The sequence below is a fragment of the Balaenoptera acutorostrata genome, chromosome 1 (assembly GCF_949987535.1).
Source record: "Balaenoptera acutorostrata chromosome 1, mBalAcu1.1, whole genome shotgun sequence".
NCBI classification, from domain to species: Eukaryota; Metazoa; Chordata; class Mammalia; order Artiodactyla; family Balaenopteridae; genus Balaenoptera; species Balaenoptera acutorostrata.
This window is the reverse complement of record NC_080064.1, coordinates 160,452,599-160,470,082: the sequence shown is the minus strand read 5'-3', so window position 1 is coordinate 160,470,082 and position 17,484 is coordinate 160,452,599. Positions and strand designations below refer to the sequence as shown.

At 38.6% G+C, this 17,484-nt stretch overlaps 1 protein-coding gene and 1 long non-coding RNA gene across 13 annotated transcripts in view; one reads left to right on the top strand and one right to left on the bottom strand.

The window, feature by feature from the left end:
- The window catches only part of LOC130707513 (uncharacterized), a 45,074-nt gene extending 37,945 nt beyond the window's left edge, over positions 1-7,129 (bottom strand). Inside the window, exon 1 of the long non-coding RNA XR_009007416.1 lies at positions 7,115-7,129. This is a non-coding gene — a long non-coding RNA (uncharacterized LOC130707513). The remainder of the gene's footprint in view (positions 1-7,114) is intronic.
- The window catches only part of LOC103015852 (cyclin-Y-like protein 1), a 311,035-nt gene that overhangs the window by 230,251 nt on the left and 63,300 nt on the right, over positions 1-17,484 (top strand). For all 12 annotated transcript variants that reach the window (XM_057542040.1, XM_057542010.1, XM_057542054.1 and 9 more), the window contains 2 exons: positions 7,150-7,260; positions 10,884-11,045. In XM_057542040.1, the coding sequence (XP_057398023.1) occupies positions 7,150-7,260; positions 10,884-11,045 (273 nt within the window). The remainder of the gene's footprint in view (positions 1-7,149; positions 7,261-10,883; positions 11,046-17,484) is intronic.

Here is a 17,484-nt window from a genome sequence, read left to right as displayed (position 1 = left end):
TTTTGGTTTGCCCACAGTCTCATAGCTATAAACTTCTTCTAAGTGGAGACGCTTTATAGAGTCATAGATGCAAAATGCCTAGCCCTTCAGCGGAGTAAAAGTATTCCTCTCTCCTCGTGCTAGTTCATCATTCTGCCTTGCTCTTTGCATGCACCCCCTATCAGGGTGCGAGTATTGTTTACCACAGTAATTGGGTTTTATCTGCCCGTGCTTCTGCTTTTGGAGTCTATACCACATGCTCTTTCCCAAAAGTAGAATTTGATGACAGAGAAGCAGTATAAACATAGTGCTTGAGAACGTGGGCTCTGCAGCCGTGGTCTCCAGCTGCCACTCCTGGCTCAGCCTCTTCCCAGTTCCAGTTTTCTCATTTGTAAAATGGGATAATAATAGCACCTGCTTCATAGGATTGCTGTAAGTGTTAAATGTGTTCATGTACGTAAAACAATTAACCCATTGCCTGGAATAGAAGCAGCTCTCAATAACCAATGGGTGTTTTGGTTGATTCCAAGACACTTCATACAGAGATTAAGTCATTCCACTATCAATGAAGACATTGCTTGTTCAGGAGATGCAGATATCAGGAGTCAAAAGTTTGCTGAGATAGGAAGAAAGGAACGAAATCATGAAGCCATGTTGAACAGTATCACTGTCTATTTTGAGAAAGGGCAATAATAGTAAGAGAAGATAACTAGGGCTTGGTGTGTTTTATTGTCTCTCATGATCCTCCAGAATTTAATATGGTTAGATTCTCCCTGGAGTATTTGCGTCAATGTACAAATAATTTTCACTCATCCCTTTACTGGGGTACCTATAAATATGCACAAATACTGTAGGTAAAGCTGGTACTCTCTGTAAGGATGCTGTTACGAGGAAGAATCCCATCACAGGCTGCCACTAAAATTCTCGCCGCTGTGTCTTGATTCTGCCGATCTGCCTTTGCTTCCTTTCCTACAGCCCCTCAAAGGGATTTTCTCCACCCTCTGTTTATGATGGTTCCCTCACAGAAATCTCGGGCAAATTCAAGGGCGTTTCTAGGTACTTCTTTTCCTGAACGGAAAGAGCCGGATTCCCTTCCGCAGCAAAGGGAACCGCAGTACCAGAGACATCGTGGAGGACAACGTTCCCACCCTCTTCACCTTCTTGCGGCATAAGTTTTACTTTCCCAGGATGCTCCTCATCCTCAATTACAAGTCGTGTTGGATAACATTTAAATAATCCAACCATTTACTTAGTAGTCATTAAAGTCACTAATCTTTTAAAATATTATTTCACTATCTTTTAAAAAGTTATCATTACTTTAATATGACTATTTGCATCTTTCTTAAGTATTCCAGGGGTCTATGTAATTAACGTTTTTAGCAAACCTTTGTTTAAGAACAACGTTATAAAAAGGCTTGTCTTTAATATAGCGAAGTAGGCTAGGATGGCCTTGTGTAATTGTCTGAAGGGGAGATCTTTTATTATCCTATGAAATGACTTTGTGCTATTAAAAATGTGAAAAATACTTTTGTCTTTGGACTATATAATATTGTAAAAATTTGCATTTGGGCATAAAATGTAGACTTAAAATTAGCTGACCTAAGAAGGCCTTGTGCTGAACTGTTTTACTTCTTTTGGCATTTATGTGCCTCATAGCGGTTTTTGTTGTTTTGTTTTTTTCCTTCTTGCCCTATTCCTGCTTCCTCAATTTTGTAAATTCTGACAACTTATGAGATTTGTGATTCCCTTGTGGCAATGTAGGCACATGCAGTATTTGATAGAAAAAGCGATGTGAAACGTTCTGTTTGGTAGGTAATGTCAACTATTAAAATTTTTTATTTAAAAAACGAAAGGGGTAATGGCAGTCTCCACATGAATAGAAAATCCAGTTGCCTTAATTAACTTCAAATCCTGTCAAACATTGAACATTGTGGGTATCTTATTTACTGGGAGAAATCTTCTTTTTAAACTTTTTCAAAAATGGTTTACAAGTGGAGTCCAAACAGAAATTGTTTGTATTTAAGATTGTAAAGATGTAGAGAGACAGGCTTTGCCATTGTAAGTGGAAATATTTGGATTAGATTGATGTTTGTTTATGGCAAATCTGGATTTTCCAGGTCCTGATGGTAAATACTGTTGTTGTTTTTTGTTTGTTTCTGCTGAAAATAGAGACTTTTAAATGAAATGTATTAGGTTAATTGGATAATTATCAATTCTCTACTTAACTTTGTATTGTGTGTTTCTAGCTAAACTCAGAGATAGCATTTTTCTTTTTCATAGACTTTGGGTTAGTTTCTGTATCTGTTCTAAAATAAACTCTAAATGATATTATTAGTGACAGGGATGAGCAGCAAATAGAATGGGATACCAAATATTTCTGTAATCACTTAGACATCAAATAATGTCATTATTTCGGTTTTATCCTTTGTATTATCTTACCATTCAATCATACCTCAAATGTGTTTACCTACAGAATTGAGGCAGGGTAGACTGTCACACTCCATGGGGGTAGATTTTCAATAAATGATCACGATGCAAAATATATTTCAATAAATAATATAGTAATATTTCAACAAAATAATGATATAATGGCAATTTCCTTGGGATTTTAAGGTTTATAAGATATTTAATAATGCATTTGTATAATATCCAAGTATATTAGTATATTAGTATAATATCCAAATATATTAGTACCTTATATTAATATAATTGGATCATTAAAGCAAAACACCAGGGAGGTTATTGTCTTAATATCCATCTTATATTTGGAAAAGCAAACAGGTTAAGGAACTCAACAAAATTTACAGAGCTTGTTAATGAAAGAGCCAGAAAGAAACCATTCTGATTTGCAAACTATGCCTTGCTTTTTTCCATGTTCTTCATATAATATTTAAGAATAAATTATCATATTATTACAGTTGGAAACATTTTTCTGGAAAAACTTTAAAACTAGAAATATACTGAAAATAGACTTATTTATTTATTTATTGGCGTATAACTGCTTTACACTGCTGTGTCAGTTTCTGCTGTACAGCAAAGGGAATCAGCCATACATATACATATATCCCCTCTTTTTTGGATTTCCTTCCCATTTAGGTCACCACAGAGCACCAAGTAGAGTTCCCTGTGCTATAGAGTAGGTTCTCATTAGTTATCTATTTTATACATAGTAGTGTATATATGTGAAAATAGACTTCTTAATGATATCTGTATAGTATTGTTTTATCAGACTCTTTAAAATACAATTATTAAAGTTTCAGTGCATATATTATTATGACTCAGATGAATACATCTGTTTATTTTCAAAGATGCACAAATAAAGAAGCTGGGTCCACATGTTTGAACACATAGTTTGGGCTGATTTAACTTTGAGACCTATGTCACTTGTGTATTTCCGTGTTATATGATTGTCCTTGGGGGAAAAAAAAACTGGTTTTACTAACTATGTTTTTTCTCCAACAGAACTGAATAAATTGATGAATAATTTTAGTATGATGTAGAAGTAGTTGCAGGTGTGTTACTAGGATTTGAGTTTAGACATTTCACTGAGTATGAAGTCAGCTAAACTAAATCATTATCATTATCATCATATCACTAGAAGATGCATAAAAAGAAGATTTTCCAGATTTTGAAAAGAGATTAAAAGCAGTATAAATATTTTTTACTTGAAATTGTTGATATTTGCCTACTTTTAACCCCCTAAAATGAGAATAAAAATTTCACATAAAAGTTATTATGATCTTTTAAAATACATCGACTCTGGAAATTTTTACCATTAATTGTTATCTAAACTTGGCAGGAACAATTTTTCTGTATATTGACTGCCCATCAACTTTTGCTACATAATTGTATTAATTATTAATTATGTAGTATTAATATCTAATTTTTTCCCTCTACAGTCATCTACTGAATACCATATACATAAAGTTATAAATCATAAAAGAATGCTTTGTCCAACTGATCTTTATTTTAGGAAGTAAAGAAAGCGTTAAATGATGGCTTTGGTAAAAAAGTACTTGAATATTTAGAAACTGGATAGATATGTAGATGGTATGGATGGATGGATGGATAGATAGTAGTTTATCTACCCACACACTGAAAGGAGGTGAGGGGGAGGGAAGAAAGCGAGAAGAAGAGGGAAAAGGAGAAAGAGAAAGCGAGAATGAACGTAAGAGTGAGAACACTCCTTTAGATTTTGGAGGAGCACGTAAAAATAATATGAATATTTCAGTAATTCATTGTTCAAAGTTGAAATGAAATGCACAGTAATAAAATTATTTCACAGTATTTAAAGGATCTATTCCTACAAATACAAAAAATATCCCATAATGCATAATAAAAATTCTGTCAATCAAGTATAGGTATTTTTTTCTTCATGATGTTTAATAACTAGTTTTCAGTGTTGCACTTCTCCCATAAACTTGGGCCAGTTGGCTAAGCTGATTGGTGGCTTTAGTGTGATACCACTGTGTCAGAATTGTTTCCAGCCAAGACCTTGAATCCAATCTTTCAGCCACGATCCTCTTCCTTAGGCCTTCAGGATGGACGAAATCCATTGTCAGAAACTCACCAGCTCTGACTCCTGTGTTGGAAAATACGTAGTGTATTGTTCAGTATTTGGGCATGCGAGGCTATATTGCTCATGGTGAACTCATGCCCTGACAGACACCAAAAGCAAATTTTGGAGTCTACAAACCTAATTGAGATGCATTCTGTGAGCTTTCTTGGTTTTTTTTTTTTTTTTTTTAATTTTTAAAATTTTTATTGGAGTATAGTTGATTTACAGTGTTGAATTAGTTCTGTGGTACAGCAAAGTAAGTCAGTTATGCATATACATATATCCACTCTTTTTTAGATTCTTTTCTCATACAGATCATTACAAAGTACTGAGTAGAGTTTCCTGTGCTGTACAGTAGGTCCTTGTTGATTATCTGTTTTATATATAGTAGTGTGTGTATGTCAGGCTTTCTTGGTTCTAACAATTTCAGAGTTATTTTTAAATGTTTCCTCCTTTTTTTAGCCTTCGTCTGTCATTGTCTTTCTCTCTCTCTGTTTGTTTCATCCTGCCTTCTCTTCACACCACTAATCATATCACATTAATGTTCACATTGCGTTGGAGCTGGATGCCAAACGTGTTATGATACCACTTTTAGTTATATATGCTTTTAATTTTCTAAACTCTTATAATGAAAAATTTTAAATTCTTATGATGAAACAAATTTGAATGGATCTCAGATGAACAGACAAAATGCGACCACATTATATAAACTGGAAAAATATCTTGGAGAAAGAAAGAAATGAAAAAAGACAAAACATGACTAAAGGGGGGGAAAAGGGGGAAGGTGTTAAACTTTAGTAAATTAAATATAGACACAATAAAAATAGAACATTAGAAATTAGATAAATGAAGGAATGGAACTCTAGGCGCAAAATTGCTCTAAAAGCAGCAGTCAAGAAATGTTTCTTCATGACTCACAAGCACTCTATTTTCATTGAATACTTAGAGACTGTACCTAAGCTCTTTGTTTTTTGATATTTGTTTGTCTAAACCTACTTACTTGCTCTTGAAGTTGTCTCCTGATATCACTTAAACTCTGCTCTGATGTTTCAGTTTGACATTTCAGGGTTTATCTAGAACCAAGTGTATGTTTGTGTGTATCACTAAAAGGAAATCAACTCTTAAAGTAGTAGTATTAAGATAATATGAAAAGTTATGTTTTTCTTTAGCTCATGGATTGATAGTCATCTTTAACATATGAGTATATATTCACCTTCAGGATTCACATAGAAATATATCAGCCTTTCCCAAACTGTTTCGTATAATTCAGTTACACCACAACTCACCTGTTCCACGTGATATTAACAAATGTTCCCAAAACAGGATCCTTGGTTAAATTGGTTTGCAAAACATTGCATAGGCTGTATCTCCCTCTGAGAGTTTTATTTGAGAGTTAGTTGCATGTTAAAGGCTCTGAGAGGGCCTTCAGTAAAATAACAATACTGAGGATACTGTTAAACCAAATCTATCTTCTGAACAGTTTGAGAAATACCAAAATATGTACAATGAATTACTTGGTTGTGAATTTATTAATGGATAATGTTAATACTGTCTTATCAATTAAGGTACAATATAAGACCACAAAGCGAATCTCATCTCTCTCTTACTCCCAAGTAATCTTCTCTTTATTTGATAAAGATTTATAAGTTTCTGTCCTAAACTTTACAATTACAGACCGGAAACCACGTTATTAACAAGCACCCTCCCCACTGCCCCATGTAAATGAAACATTTCTTTCTTTTTAATCCCTTTCTTTCCCTTTTGCCCCTTTCCTTAATGTTATAGATCCACTGCCAGCAAAACCTCCCTGAATCTTGACCCAGTCCATCACTCATGAGGAAAAAGTATTACTAACTGCCAGTCTACTTTTGCCTACTTTCTAGCTTCACGCTTCATCTCTGCCCTCCTAACAAATCCCTCCTTCGCCATCCTAGCCTCCTGAATTCTTTCAGGAATCTCCTCCTTCTGACCTGCGTTCAGTCCAGACCTGCTCTCAGTTTTCTTTCATTTGAAGGAAAATACAAACGTGTGCCAGAATGTAAGGAACATGCTCCTTCTGAGACATGTTGACTTAGAACAGGGAACGATCCTTGCGTCTCATCTTGTGTAGTGGGGTTCCAGCTCTCTACAACATGTAGGGGTTTTCAACTCAATTCAGTTCCACAGGTCCACGTGGAGTCCTCTGATAGACCGGGGTGGATTGAACAGCTCTGGGTCTGCTGATCTACTCAAGCCCACACATTGAGCTTTCAGGGGTGACTGATGAAGAGGATACACATTGCCAATGTCTTTAATTTGAGAAACTGTGTTAGCACCAAATTCCAGTTTCTTTGTATTAATTCTCAAGGAAAGCTACCTTTCCTTTGGTATGTAGGTGACTCTGATGGCCTTGCATAAATGTCTTTCAGCTTGGTCATCTCTGCCAGGTTTGGTTTCCAACCTGTGGCAGTCTTGGTTTAGCCATCACTTTTTTACATTCCTCTACTTCCACTGGACCCTTCTGCAATCTACTCTCTGTTTACCTAGCACCCTTGGATGATACTCTGTATGTATTTGATTGGTCTCAAAGATAGTTACCTCAACAGTAAGGAAGTGCCTGTCTTTCCCCACAGGAGTGCGTCTTGACAGAGTACGTGGAGGTCGGCAGAAGTACAAGCGCAGAATAGATGCGGAGAACAGCCCGTACCTGAACCCTCAGTTGGTTCAGCCAGCCAAAAAGCCATGTAAGTACAGCAGACATGTCTGGCTTTCCAGCACATGACATCCTCCCAGCTGGCTCTAGGTACATCAGTTTTGGCGTGCCCATCCCTACTGACTCCAACGAGACTTCTCTTTGTTGGCGGGGGTGGGGAGATGTGGCTTTATTCCCAAGGATTTCCTTTGCAGGGCAACAACAACTCAGCTAATTAACTTTTTTTCCTATGGTTTTCTCCCCCTCTACCTTTTTTCACCTAGTCATTTTGTGGAAGCGTAAGCATACCAAGGCATAGCTTATATAGTGCGAATTTTACATTTACAGGTTATTTTCAGAGGTACATAAAATGGATCGTACCATGATCATTAGTTCATTGGAGCTGTTAGTTTCAGATTTCACAAGAAAGTGATTTTTGTAGTTTTCACTAGCTAAATGAGTTTGTTCAACCTCCCAATGAAAATACATTAGGAGCCTCATTAATTTAGAGCTATAGAAGGTTAACGCACTCGCTAGCAATAGATTAAAACAAGGAGGGGCCCTACTGATAACAAGCATAGGTTGGTAGTTCCATTTCAGATGCCCTTATGGGCATTATGAAGTGTTTTTTTAAAAGCCCATGGTTTGATAATGCCCGGTTGCAATTTGAAACGATGGTAGGTATGTAGCTAAAATGCAAACCCCATTCTCTTTGTCATTAGCTAAAAAGAGCTAGAATATAGACTGAGGCAGTTAACTGTGTTCCAGTTTCTGAAAAATCAGTTCATGGCTGTAGTGCAAAAGGGCTAACATTTTAGGATGTTTATGCATAGAGTTTATACGAGGCACTGAAAGTGCTTTGGTGGAAACAATTCTCACATTTAGCTGTCTCTGTCTCAGAAGACACAACCAGCCCTCACCAGAGGAAGTTGCAGCTATAGCAGTTCTAGAAAAGACATGGGTAATTTCTGATCTGCTTTCAAGGGAAGAGAAAAAATGTCCTCTTCTCATTCAGATTCTCCAGGAGGGGTCGCTGTTATGCATCATCCGTGTGAGCATATGGGCATCTGTTAAATACGTAAAACAGACCCTGAACTGTAAATGAAAGGACATTTTAGCTATGTCAAAGGAAAAAACAAGCAGTTTTACATAAAATTAAAGCTCAAGTGAACATATGGCATGGTTTCCTTTTGCCTTTCCAAAAAACATTATGTTGATTATACCTTCAATTGTCCAATCTGGCATCTTCTCCTCAGCCTGCATAAGCTGTTTGGCATTCTGCAAATACAATCTAGGACTGCATTAAGCAGATTTTGCACATTAGAATAAAAAGACTTTCTGATAATACAGTAAAATGCAATAAACACTCATGTTTAATTTCATTAGAGGTTTCGTTTTCCTGGATTCACTAATATCCAGACTGGCCATTTCTCATTCATTTTATACGAAGTCGACTGACACCATTGATGATATCCTCTACCGAGAGAAAAATGAGCACCAGCCCATTCGTAAGTCCACAGGATGGATAAAGAAACATCTATGGTTTTCGGCGGAAACCTGAGAAAAGGGGAAGAGGCTTGTCAAGTACCTTTAAGAAGATTACAGCAATTTCAATGAGCTCCATTTGTCTGAGATAAAAGAGGACTCCTAATAAATCATTACTCATTATCTTAAGGCCTCTGTGTTAATTTTCCTTAGTCTATCCAATTAGTGTATTTTGGTAACAAACATTTATAAAACTTAATTTTCAGATCCTGTCAGAGACTAGGCATGGGCTTTGCTCAGAAAGTGTCTGGGGGAGATTTCTGGAGCCTGACTGATTGTTTGTGTACTACAAAAGCCCAAGAATGAAAATTGGGTTCTATTGATTCTAATTAGGGAAACATTAAATAAGATTCACCTAGAAACAGTGCTGCCGGCTATTCCATTTTCTGAATGATAGGAATTTCTAAGCTTCCACCAAATTTCTCTGACCCCCTCCAGTCAAGTATCCAGTGGCTTGGGTAAAACAGGTTGCATTTTCCCTGTTAAAAGAACTCGAATCACGATTTCCTTCCGTTACATTTTGTACCCTTTATTACTGCATTTTCTTCTAATCCTGAGGATCTAGTAGTTGCTGACAGGTTTTGCTGCATTGTCAGAGCAATGAAAGTGGAAACTTTTCCAAGCGTAGCTAAAAAACAGGGTGTTGTTTCGATAGCATATACGAGAAACAAATGTCATTCTCTTCAGATCCTACAAATTAAAAAAAAAAAAGAATCTCTAATTGATTTTAATTTCTTTTCTAGAAAATATGATATTTGGGAATACTTCCTCCCAAATCTGTATTTTTAATTTGATAATAATTGAATATTACTGCCATTGAATGGTTATCTGTTGATAATTTGAAGTGAACAGAAGTCATGTGGCAGTCATAGTAGTAAAAATTTTAAACTCTATCAAAAAATTACTAATTATAGCTTGGATAAGTATCCTTGTTATGTTGTTACAGCAGACAAAAAAAGAACTATGTTTTCAATTCTAAGGTATATGAAGTCTTTTCAGTTTAAGTTAAAAAAGTTAAAAATGTATAGGGAAAGGCAAATGGTCTAGTAAACGTAGAGGAACCTTTGACTTGGCTCACAAAGATCCCATTTAATACCCTAGTTTTCTAGAGTAATAGGACACAGACGTTGAAATATCTGAGTTTATTCTTACCTATTTGTATTTCCTCACTTAGAAGAAAGTATCAAATCTAAAGCTACATGTAGAAATTGAAAATGGGGCCAACAAGAAAAATCATTCCGTTAGCAAGGCTTTATAACCCCTTCCATAAACTCTCACATGGCCCTGAGCGATAAAACACATTTGATGTGATGCTTTCCATTTGTCTCTAGTGTTTATTTTATGAAGGATTTTAAAAACATATATCACAAATTTCAGACAGATAAATCTGAGCCAGAGAATGAGCTAAAGACAACAGATGAAAATAGAGGATTAAAGTATTAGATGCTCCAAAGTGGAAATACGGTCACATTTAAGTTGGAGTATTTTTCTGGAAACTGACATTGGCTATATTTGGAAGATGGGCTGGGTATGTGGGGAGGGGGAGAAAGGCAAGACATTCATATTGAATGCATCCCACTGAGGCAGAGTTATACAGTCAGTAATTCACCCCGGCAGAAGGGCTCTGACCTTTGCTCCTCTTTGAAGGAATTAGGACAGTTAATGACTTTCATGCCCATTATGTCTACGGGCAGTAGGAGTTCTTTGCCTCCTACATTATGTTCTATATTTCAATGGTTTATATGGATATTTATTTTAAAGCTGTTGTATGCTATTTAGTCTGCTTCCCCAGATCCCACCTAAGAATCAAAGAGCAGACCCAGAAAGCATCTAACTTCTCTTATCTGTTTGCTATAAAAAATTTCATTGCAGGACAGATGCTTCATTCCAGCAAAGGCAGATAAAGCCAAGAAGAAACAAAGAACTATTACAACTGCTATGGGTTTTCCAGAACACTGTTTAGTATATATATGTTGAACCGTAAATGGAATATTTGGGGTTGATTATAGGTGTTTGAGGGATTTTTTTGTTTTGTTTTTTGTTTTTGCTCAAAATACCACCTAGTTTAGAACGTGCGAAAGAGGGATGATACTACTAGTGATCTTGTTGTGCTCTGGTCTGATTCTGCAGATAACAAGATTGTCTCACATTTATTGGTGGCTGAACCGGAGAAGATCTATGCCATGCCTGACCCTACTGTTCCCGACAGTGACATCAAAGCCCTCACTACACTGTGCGACTTGGCCGATCGAGAATTGGTGGTTATCATTGGATGGGCGAAGCATATTCCAGGTACCTTTTCTGAAATGAAAAAGAAAAGTTTGCCATTAATTCCCTAGGCTTTATATGTTGATTTAGGCAAATTCACAATTTTCTCATTAGGATTTTTAAATTTTATTTATTTATTTTAATTTACTTTTTTTATTTGTATTTTTTTAATTAATTGATTGTTCTTGGCCACACTGCACGGCTTGTGAGAACTTAGTTCCCCAACCAGGGATTGAACCCGAACCATCGGCAGTGAAAGCGCAGAGTCTCAACCACTGGGCCACCGGGGAATTCCCGTTCATTAGGATTTTTTTAAACCTTTACATTTGTTTTTGTCATACTTAATTTAGTGCTTTCTTGGTCCTAATAGAATCATATGCCATTTTTATAACTGTACCATCTTGAATGCTTGTTAATTATTTTTTCGCATATGAAGGTACTATTGCCAACCTAAGATAAAGAGAATATAACTTGTTAAAATATTTCCTTATTCTTTTAAAAAGTCCGAGTTTTCTCCTAAGGAAATACTTCTGTTTTTTTCTTTTCACTTTAAATAAATGTTTATGAATTGGGGGCTTTAAGGCAGACAGCCTGGGTATAAGTCCTGCCTGGCCTGCCAATGGGACAACTTCCTGAACTTACTCTATCTTAGCTTCCTAAACTCTAAATAAAGCTATAATATCGTAATAAAAAAAAGTTTTTGTCAGGAGTAGTCTAGATACCTTTTTTCCTTTTAAAAATCACTTATTTTGTTGTTCGTAGTGGCGATTTATACTGAATTGTTTTTCATATTTGCATATTGCTTTGGTTTACAATTAGATATTTACCATGAATTTATACATAAATTATGAAAATAAATGTTCAATTGACATTGTAAATATTCTCATATGGTGCCTTAAAAGTAGTATTTCAGGTTTTTATTTTTTAATATTTATTTATTTATTTATTTGATTGCGCTGGGTCTTAGTTGTGGCAGGCGGGCTCCTTAGTTGTGGCATGCGAACTCTTAGTTGCAGCATGCGTTTGGGATCTAGTTCCCTGACCAGGGATCGAACCCGGGCCCCCTGCATCGGGAGTGCAGAGTCTTATCCACTGCACCCCCAGGGAAGTCCCAAAAGTAGTATTTTAAAGTATCCAATTATTTTTCTCTCCAGACCTGTCCTTAGATCAGTGAACATATACCTGATCACAAGGTTTAAGAATTGTAGTAGTCTACTTGAATTATTGTTTGTTTGAGCTTTGATCTTCAAATAGTTCACAAACAAATTTTTGGACAATGAGCCGTGTTTCTTTGGTACAGTGAACTTATTTCTGTCTCCTTAAACTAGTTTGTCTTTATGCCTTGAATGCTACAGTAATTTCTTTAATCAAATTGATGGAAGTCCCTTTCCCAGCCCACACTGAAACCAATTTATTGGTCATGATACGCCAGCTATGTTGCTAACAGTCGTAACGAACTGTCAGGCGATATCGCAGTGAAGCTAATTTGAAGTCATTAGGTGTGCAGCGTTCAGGCGACAATTTGTTACAGTGCTTGGGAACACAGCTGACATTTCTGAATGGCTTTGTTCACTGCAGTTCTAGATGAGGCCAAGCAAATTGTAAACTAATTTAAACATCACTCTGTATTATACCAGCTACTTTGTCTTACACTGTTTGCTAATAAAGCACCCCAAATTAAGTCAAAACTAGTTAAATAGGTGAGCTGGAGTGTATTCTTTAAGAGATACCTCCACAAGGGTCACTACGTCTAAAAGAAAGATGAGAATTTGATTGTGTGGATAGCTGATTTGCATTTGGATTGTAATCATATCTATAAGGTTTTTAGAAAAAGCAAAAAAAATAGAAATAGAATATGCTAAAAGACGGTAAGACATTGGAAGTTGTAGCGGTGGAAACAGCCAGAATTTGCCTAAACAGTGTATGAAAACTTTTTTGGAAGGAAAGTGTTATGAAGGGTTTTAGAAAGAAACAAAACTAAGATTTGTTGAAGTGTCCACAGATTAACTTTTAAAAATAATCAATATATATTATATCATTTACATTTATCCACACACACACGTACACAGACATACATATTCACAGATTTAAAATAGCATTATTCTAACCCAGGGTTTCTCAGTCTTGACGCAATTGATGTTTGGAACCAGATAATCTTTTGTTATGGGGCCTGTCCTATTCCTTGTAGGGTATTTACCAACATCCTTGGTTTCTACCTATTAGCATCCTTGAGTTGTAACAAACAAAAATGTCTTCACACATCGCCAGATGTCCTCTTGGGGGGCAAAATCATGCCCGTCTTCCCCGGTTGAGACCCATCGTTCTAACCCAGGAATCAGATATTATTATCCTTAATTCAAAGATAGGGAGATCTGGGGCAGAGAGAGGTAAAAACACTTGCACAAGTTCACAAATGTATCCAGAGCCTTCAAAGCCCGCACTCAACATTGCTTCCTGGAATAGAATCAGGATAGTTTAGTCCCCCAGTTGACTACCTTTGAAAGAATTATTTCAAAATAAAAATGATAGCGTTATGAATAGCAACAGCATAAAAGGCTATGTCACTCTGACTCCAAACCGCCCATTATTTCAGAGAATTCTGCCCAAGTTCTCCCTGAATTAAGAAATTTGTTAAGCCCATATTTTGTTATCGTACAGACGTTCCATAATAACGATCAAGAGAAGTCAACCAACTCCTTCTGCGGCTCTCTGGTGAGGAAAAGTCAGTGATAAATTTGTGGGTCCAGTTGTGTATCTAAGTAGAAATGTCAGCTTACAGAGGAACTTGTCACAGTAAAGGGGCTCTGGTGACCTTTGTGAAGACAGTAACTTTAAATAACTATGAGTAACAGCATTTCCAGTGGTGGAAACAATTGCTATACGATTATGTGTTCAGTCTTAAGCTGAGGCTTAGAATTGGTAGGGGCTGACGTTATTCTCTCTCCCCAGCAAATGCCAGAGGAGGTTACTTTGCAGTGATGATTCACAGCTCTGGTTTCCGTGATACCCGGAGGGTGCTTTAAATAATTGCAAGGAGTATCTTGGCTTTTCAGAGAGGGATTAGCAAAACACGAATTCACTGAAATGCTTTTAAATTTCATAACAGTAAGCGTGCCATGCAGTGTTTGGAGGTAGAAGTAAAAGATGCTGTGATACCAGCGTGCTGGTCTATATACCCGGGTTCAGGGAGACTGGGCACGGCAGCAACATGGAGCGTGGGATGGGGAGGGGGTAAAGCCAAAGAGAATATAAAGATTAAAGTCTCATTTCTGCCTTGATAAAAGTAAAAATGTGTTTTTGATACCATGACCTAGTCCTCATAACCGGGGTCAGAGCTGGAATTAAAGCCAAATCAGAACTGAAATTTCACCTGTCTTAATCTTCACTTCAAAATTGCTTTTTTTTTTTTTAAATGCTTCTGTTAAAACTAAAGTGAAATCTTTTTTTAAAATATACTAAAATCCAAGCCTTTGCTCTCTTTATGCTGCTCTCAGTTTGTGGAATCTCTCTCTCTCTCTCACACACACACAGACACACACACACACACACACACACACACATAGACACACACACTTTTTAAAACTTAAGTTTAGCATATAAGATCAGATCAGTAGCCTTTCTGCACTCCTGGGAAGGTACTTTTGTATACTTGCTTTTGCTACATAAAAATAAGGGGAGGAGCAAGGCAGAAGTTTCTGCCACACTGGGATTGGCCTGCTCTCCTGGCATCTGTCAGGTCAAAGGGTGCAGGGTGATGCCCATGGACCACTTTGGACCATGTGTGAGAGAGGGTTAGTGTGGGCCATCTTAGGACCTGTCCTAGAGGGTCACCTGGAGGGTCAGAGAGATACAGCTGAAAGGAGCTGGAGGGATCACTGATAGCTTAGAGGCTGAGGAAAGAGTAAGGAACCAACATGAATAGAGGTACTTTGACACAGGTCAAGGGAACTGATGGCCAGAGAGCCCCAGTTTTGAGGGTGTCTCCAGATGTGCCCTCATAAACGCACATGAGACAAGAATCTTCCCGCACGTGAGAGGAAGTTGGTGCTAGATCACCCAGCAGTGCCAGTCACGGGAGAACTTTCTGCTCTCCGCTCCTTGTTTCTCTTTCCCCCACCTCAGTCCAGTTCCAGTGGGTCTAAAGCTGGACAGGAGGAGTAGAAGCCCATGGTTGGGGGGCTAGAGAAGACCGTGACCACATCCACCCAGCCAGCCTCGCTGCCTCCAAGGCGTGAGATCTGGGAGTGGAGGGAGGGGTCTCCAGCTTGGATCAAGAGTGGAGTCTTGACTATTCCTCTGGGCTGGAATTTTAATTATTAAACCAAGACTTGTGATTGTGAGGACTGGAGAACTCTTGTATTATGCAGGAGTGACCAGGAGAGCCATGGGGCCTGCCATGGGAAAATGGGCTTCCAGGAATACGTTTGCATAAAACTGGGAGATAAAAATAGAGTTGCTCACTCCATGTAATGGTTACACAGATTTGCTCTCTCCTCTAAATGGTTACTTGACTGTGGGTGGAGGATGTGTGTATGTGTGTGTGTATGTGTGCGTGTGTGTGTGTATGTGTGTGTGTGTGTTTCATTTTCAAACCCCCAGAAGTTGTGCCTGGTACATTATAGCCATTCAATAAGTGTCTGGGGGATGAGTGACAGTTTCTTTGGGTTGCAAGGTACTATATATCAACCAGCTATTGCCACAGTGACTCTGTTTAACAAAATACCCCAAGCTTACTGGCCCAAAACAAGGAGTATATATTTCTCGCTTATGGGTCTACAGGTTGGATGGGTTCAGCTGATCTCGGGTGCGTTTAGCTGGGCTTGACTGCAGACTGCGAGGTGGGTCCAGGTCTGCTTTACGTGTCTCTCCTCTTCCTTGAGAGGGGGGCCACGCAGGCTGTGTTCTTCCCATGGTGACAGGCAGGTGTGCCAGAGGGCAAGCCCAGCTGTTCCCATTGACCAAAGCAAGTAACATGGACGTGCCGAAAGTCAAGGGGCAGTGAGGTGCACCCAGCTTACTGTGGAGGTCAATACGCTGGCGGGGATTGTGGGGGGAGGCGGGGGGAGGTGGGGGGGGGCGGGCAGGGGCGGTGAGAGATTAGGGCCAGTAATTCAATCCGCTGCAGGTACCATGTACATTTTTTTGTCCACACTTAATCAAAGATAAGGGATGGCCTTGAGTCATTCACTTTTTGCGATCTGGGGTCTCAGCTGCAGGAGGGAGTGCTCGGGCCCCTGCTGGGAACTGATAGTTATTGAGGACAGTTGGCCTGGCCTTGGGAGCTCTGAGCTCTCAGCCTCGCCCTGCTGAGTGATCCAAAAGAGAAGTGACATGAGGCCCCCGAATTCTCTGGGCCGAGACTCTTGATTACAAAATAAGAGGGCCTTGGTCCCTTCGGCTGAAACTAGTCCTGGTCAGGTCCCATGGGCATGACTCCTGTGCCCTAAGGAGGGTCCATATTTGGTGCAATGCTCTGCTGTCGCCATCTTGAAATACTGAATCATTTTTGGACAAGGCGCCCTACCTTTACATTTTGCACTGGACCCCACAATTTATATAGCTGGACCTGCCCATGGGGATGCAGGTTTCCTGAAGATTTACTGATGTAATTCCATCCTTGGAGGGACTGCAGCTCACTCTGTGCTCATTTATTCAACAATAATAACAAAGATTACGGCCACCAATTTATCCAGTGTCCTGAAGCACCAGGCACTATGCTAATAAGGGTTTTATGAACATCATTCCAATCCTCGTATCAGACTTGCAAGCTTTTCACGAAAATGAATGTCATTGTAATGTATAACTCATCCAAGATCACACAGCTGGGACTTGAGTCTAACTTCGTTTCTCTCCCATGCCTTTCCGCCAGATGATTTTGCTGTTATGTTCCACAAACTGGATGGAGATCTGGGGATGCAGTACATCTGGGGATAAAGTAGTACAGTCCCTACCCTCAAGGGGTTAAACATCTTATTAACAATAATTGCAAACACCTACATGGAACTTGCTGTGTGCAGACAATGTTCTAAGCAATTTATACATATTAAGTCATTTAATCTGTACAAAAGCAATCCATTGTTTTTAGCCCCATTTTATAGAGGGGAACACTGAGGTATAGAGGAGGTGAGTATCTCACCCATGGTCACATGGCTGGAAGGTGGCAGGGCCAGGTTTCAGGCTTAACCCCTTGCTGTACCTCCTCTCACCTTGGTGCAACCAGGCTCCTCTCTGCTTTGGTGACGGGGGGAAAAACATAAATGAACTCTTCCCACCCTGGGTCAGATTCTGTGGATACAGTTGAGAACGTTGTGGGAGTGGAAGGGAGACAGGCCCTGGGCCCTGAGACCTGGGACCCTTTACCAGAGTGCTTGCACCTGGACAAACGTCTCCTCCAGCAACAAAATACAAAGAAACTAAAAGTAACTGCAGGTATGCGCAGTTGGGGCAACAATAAGCAATAAGA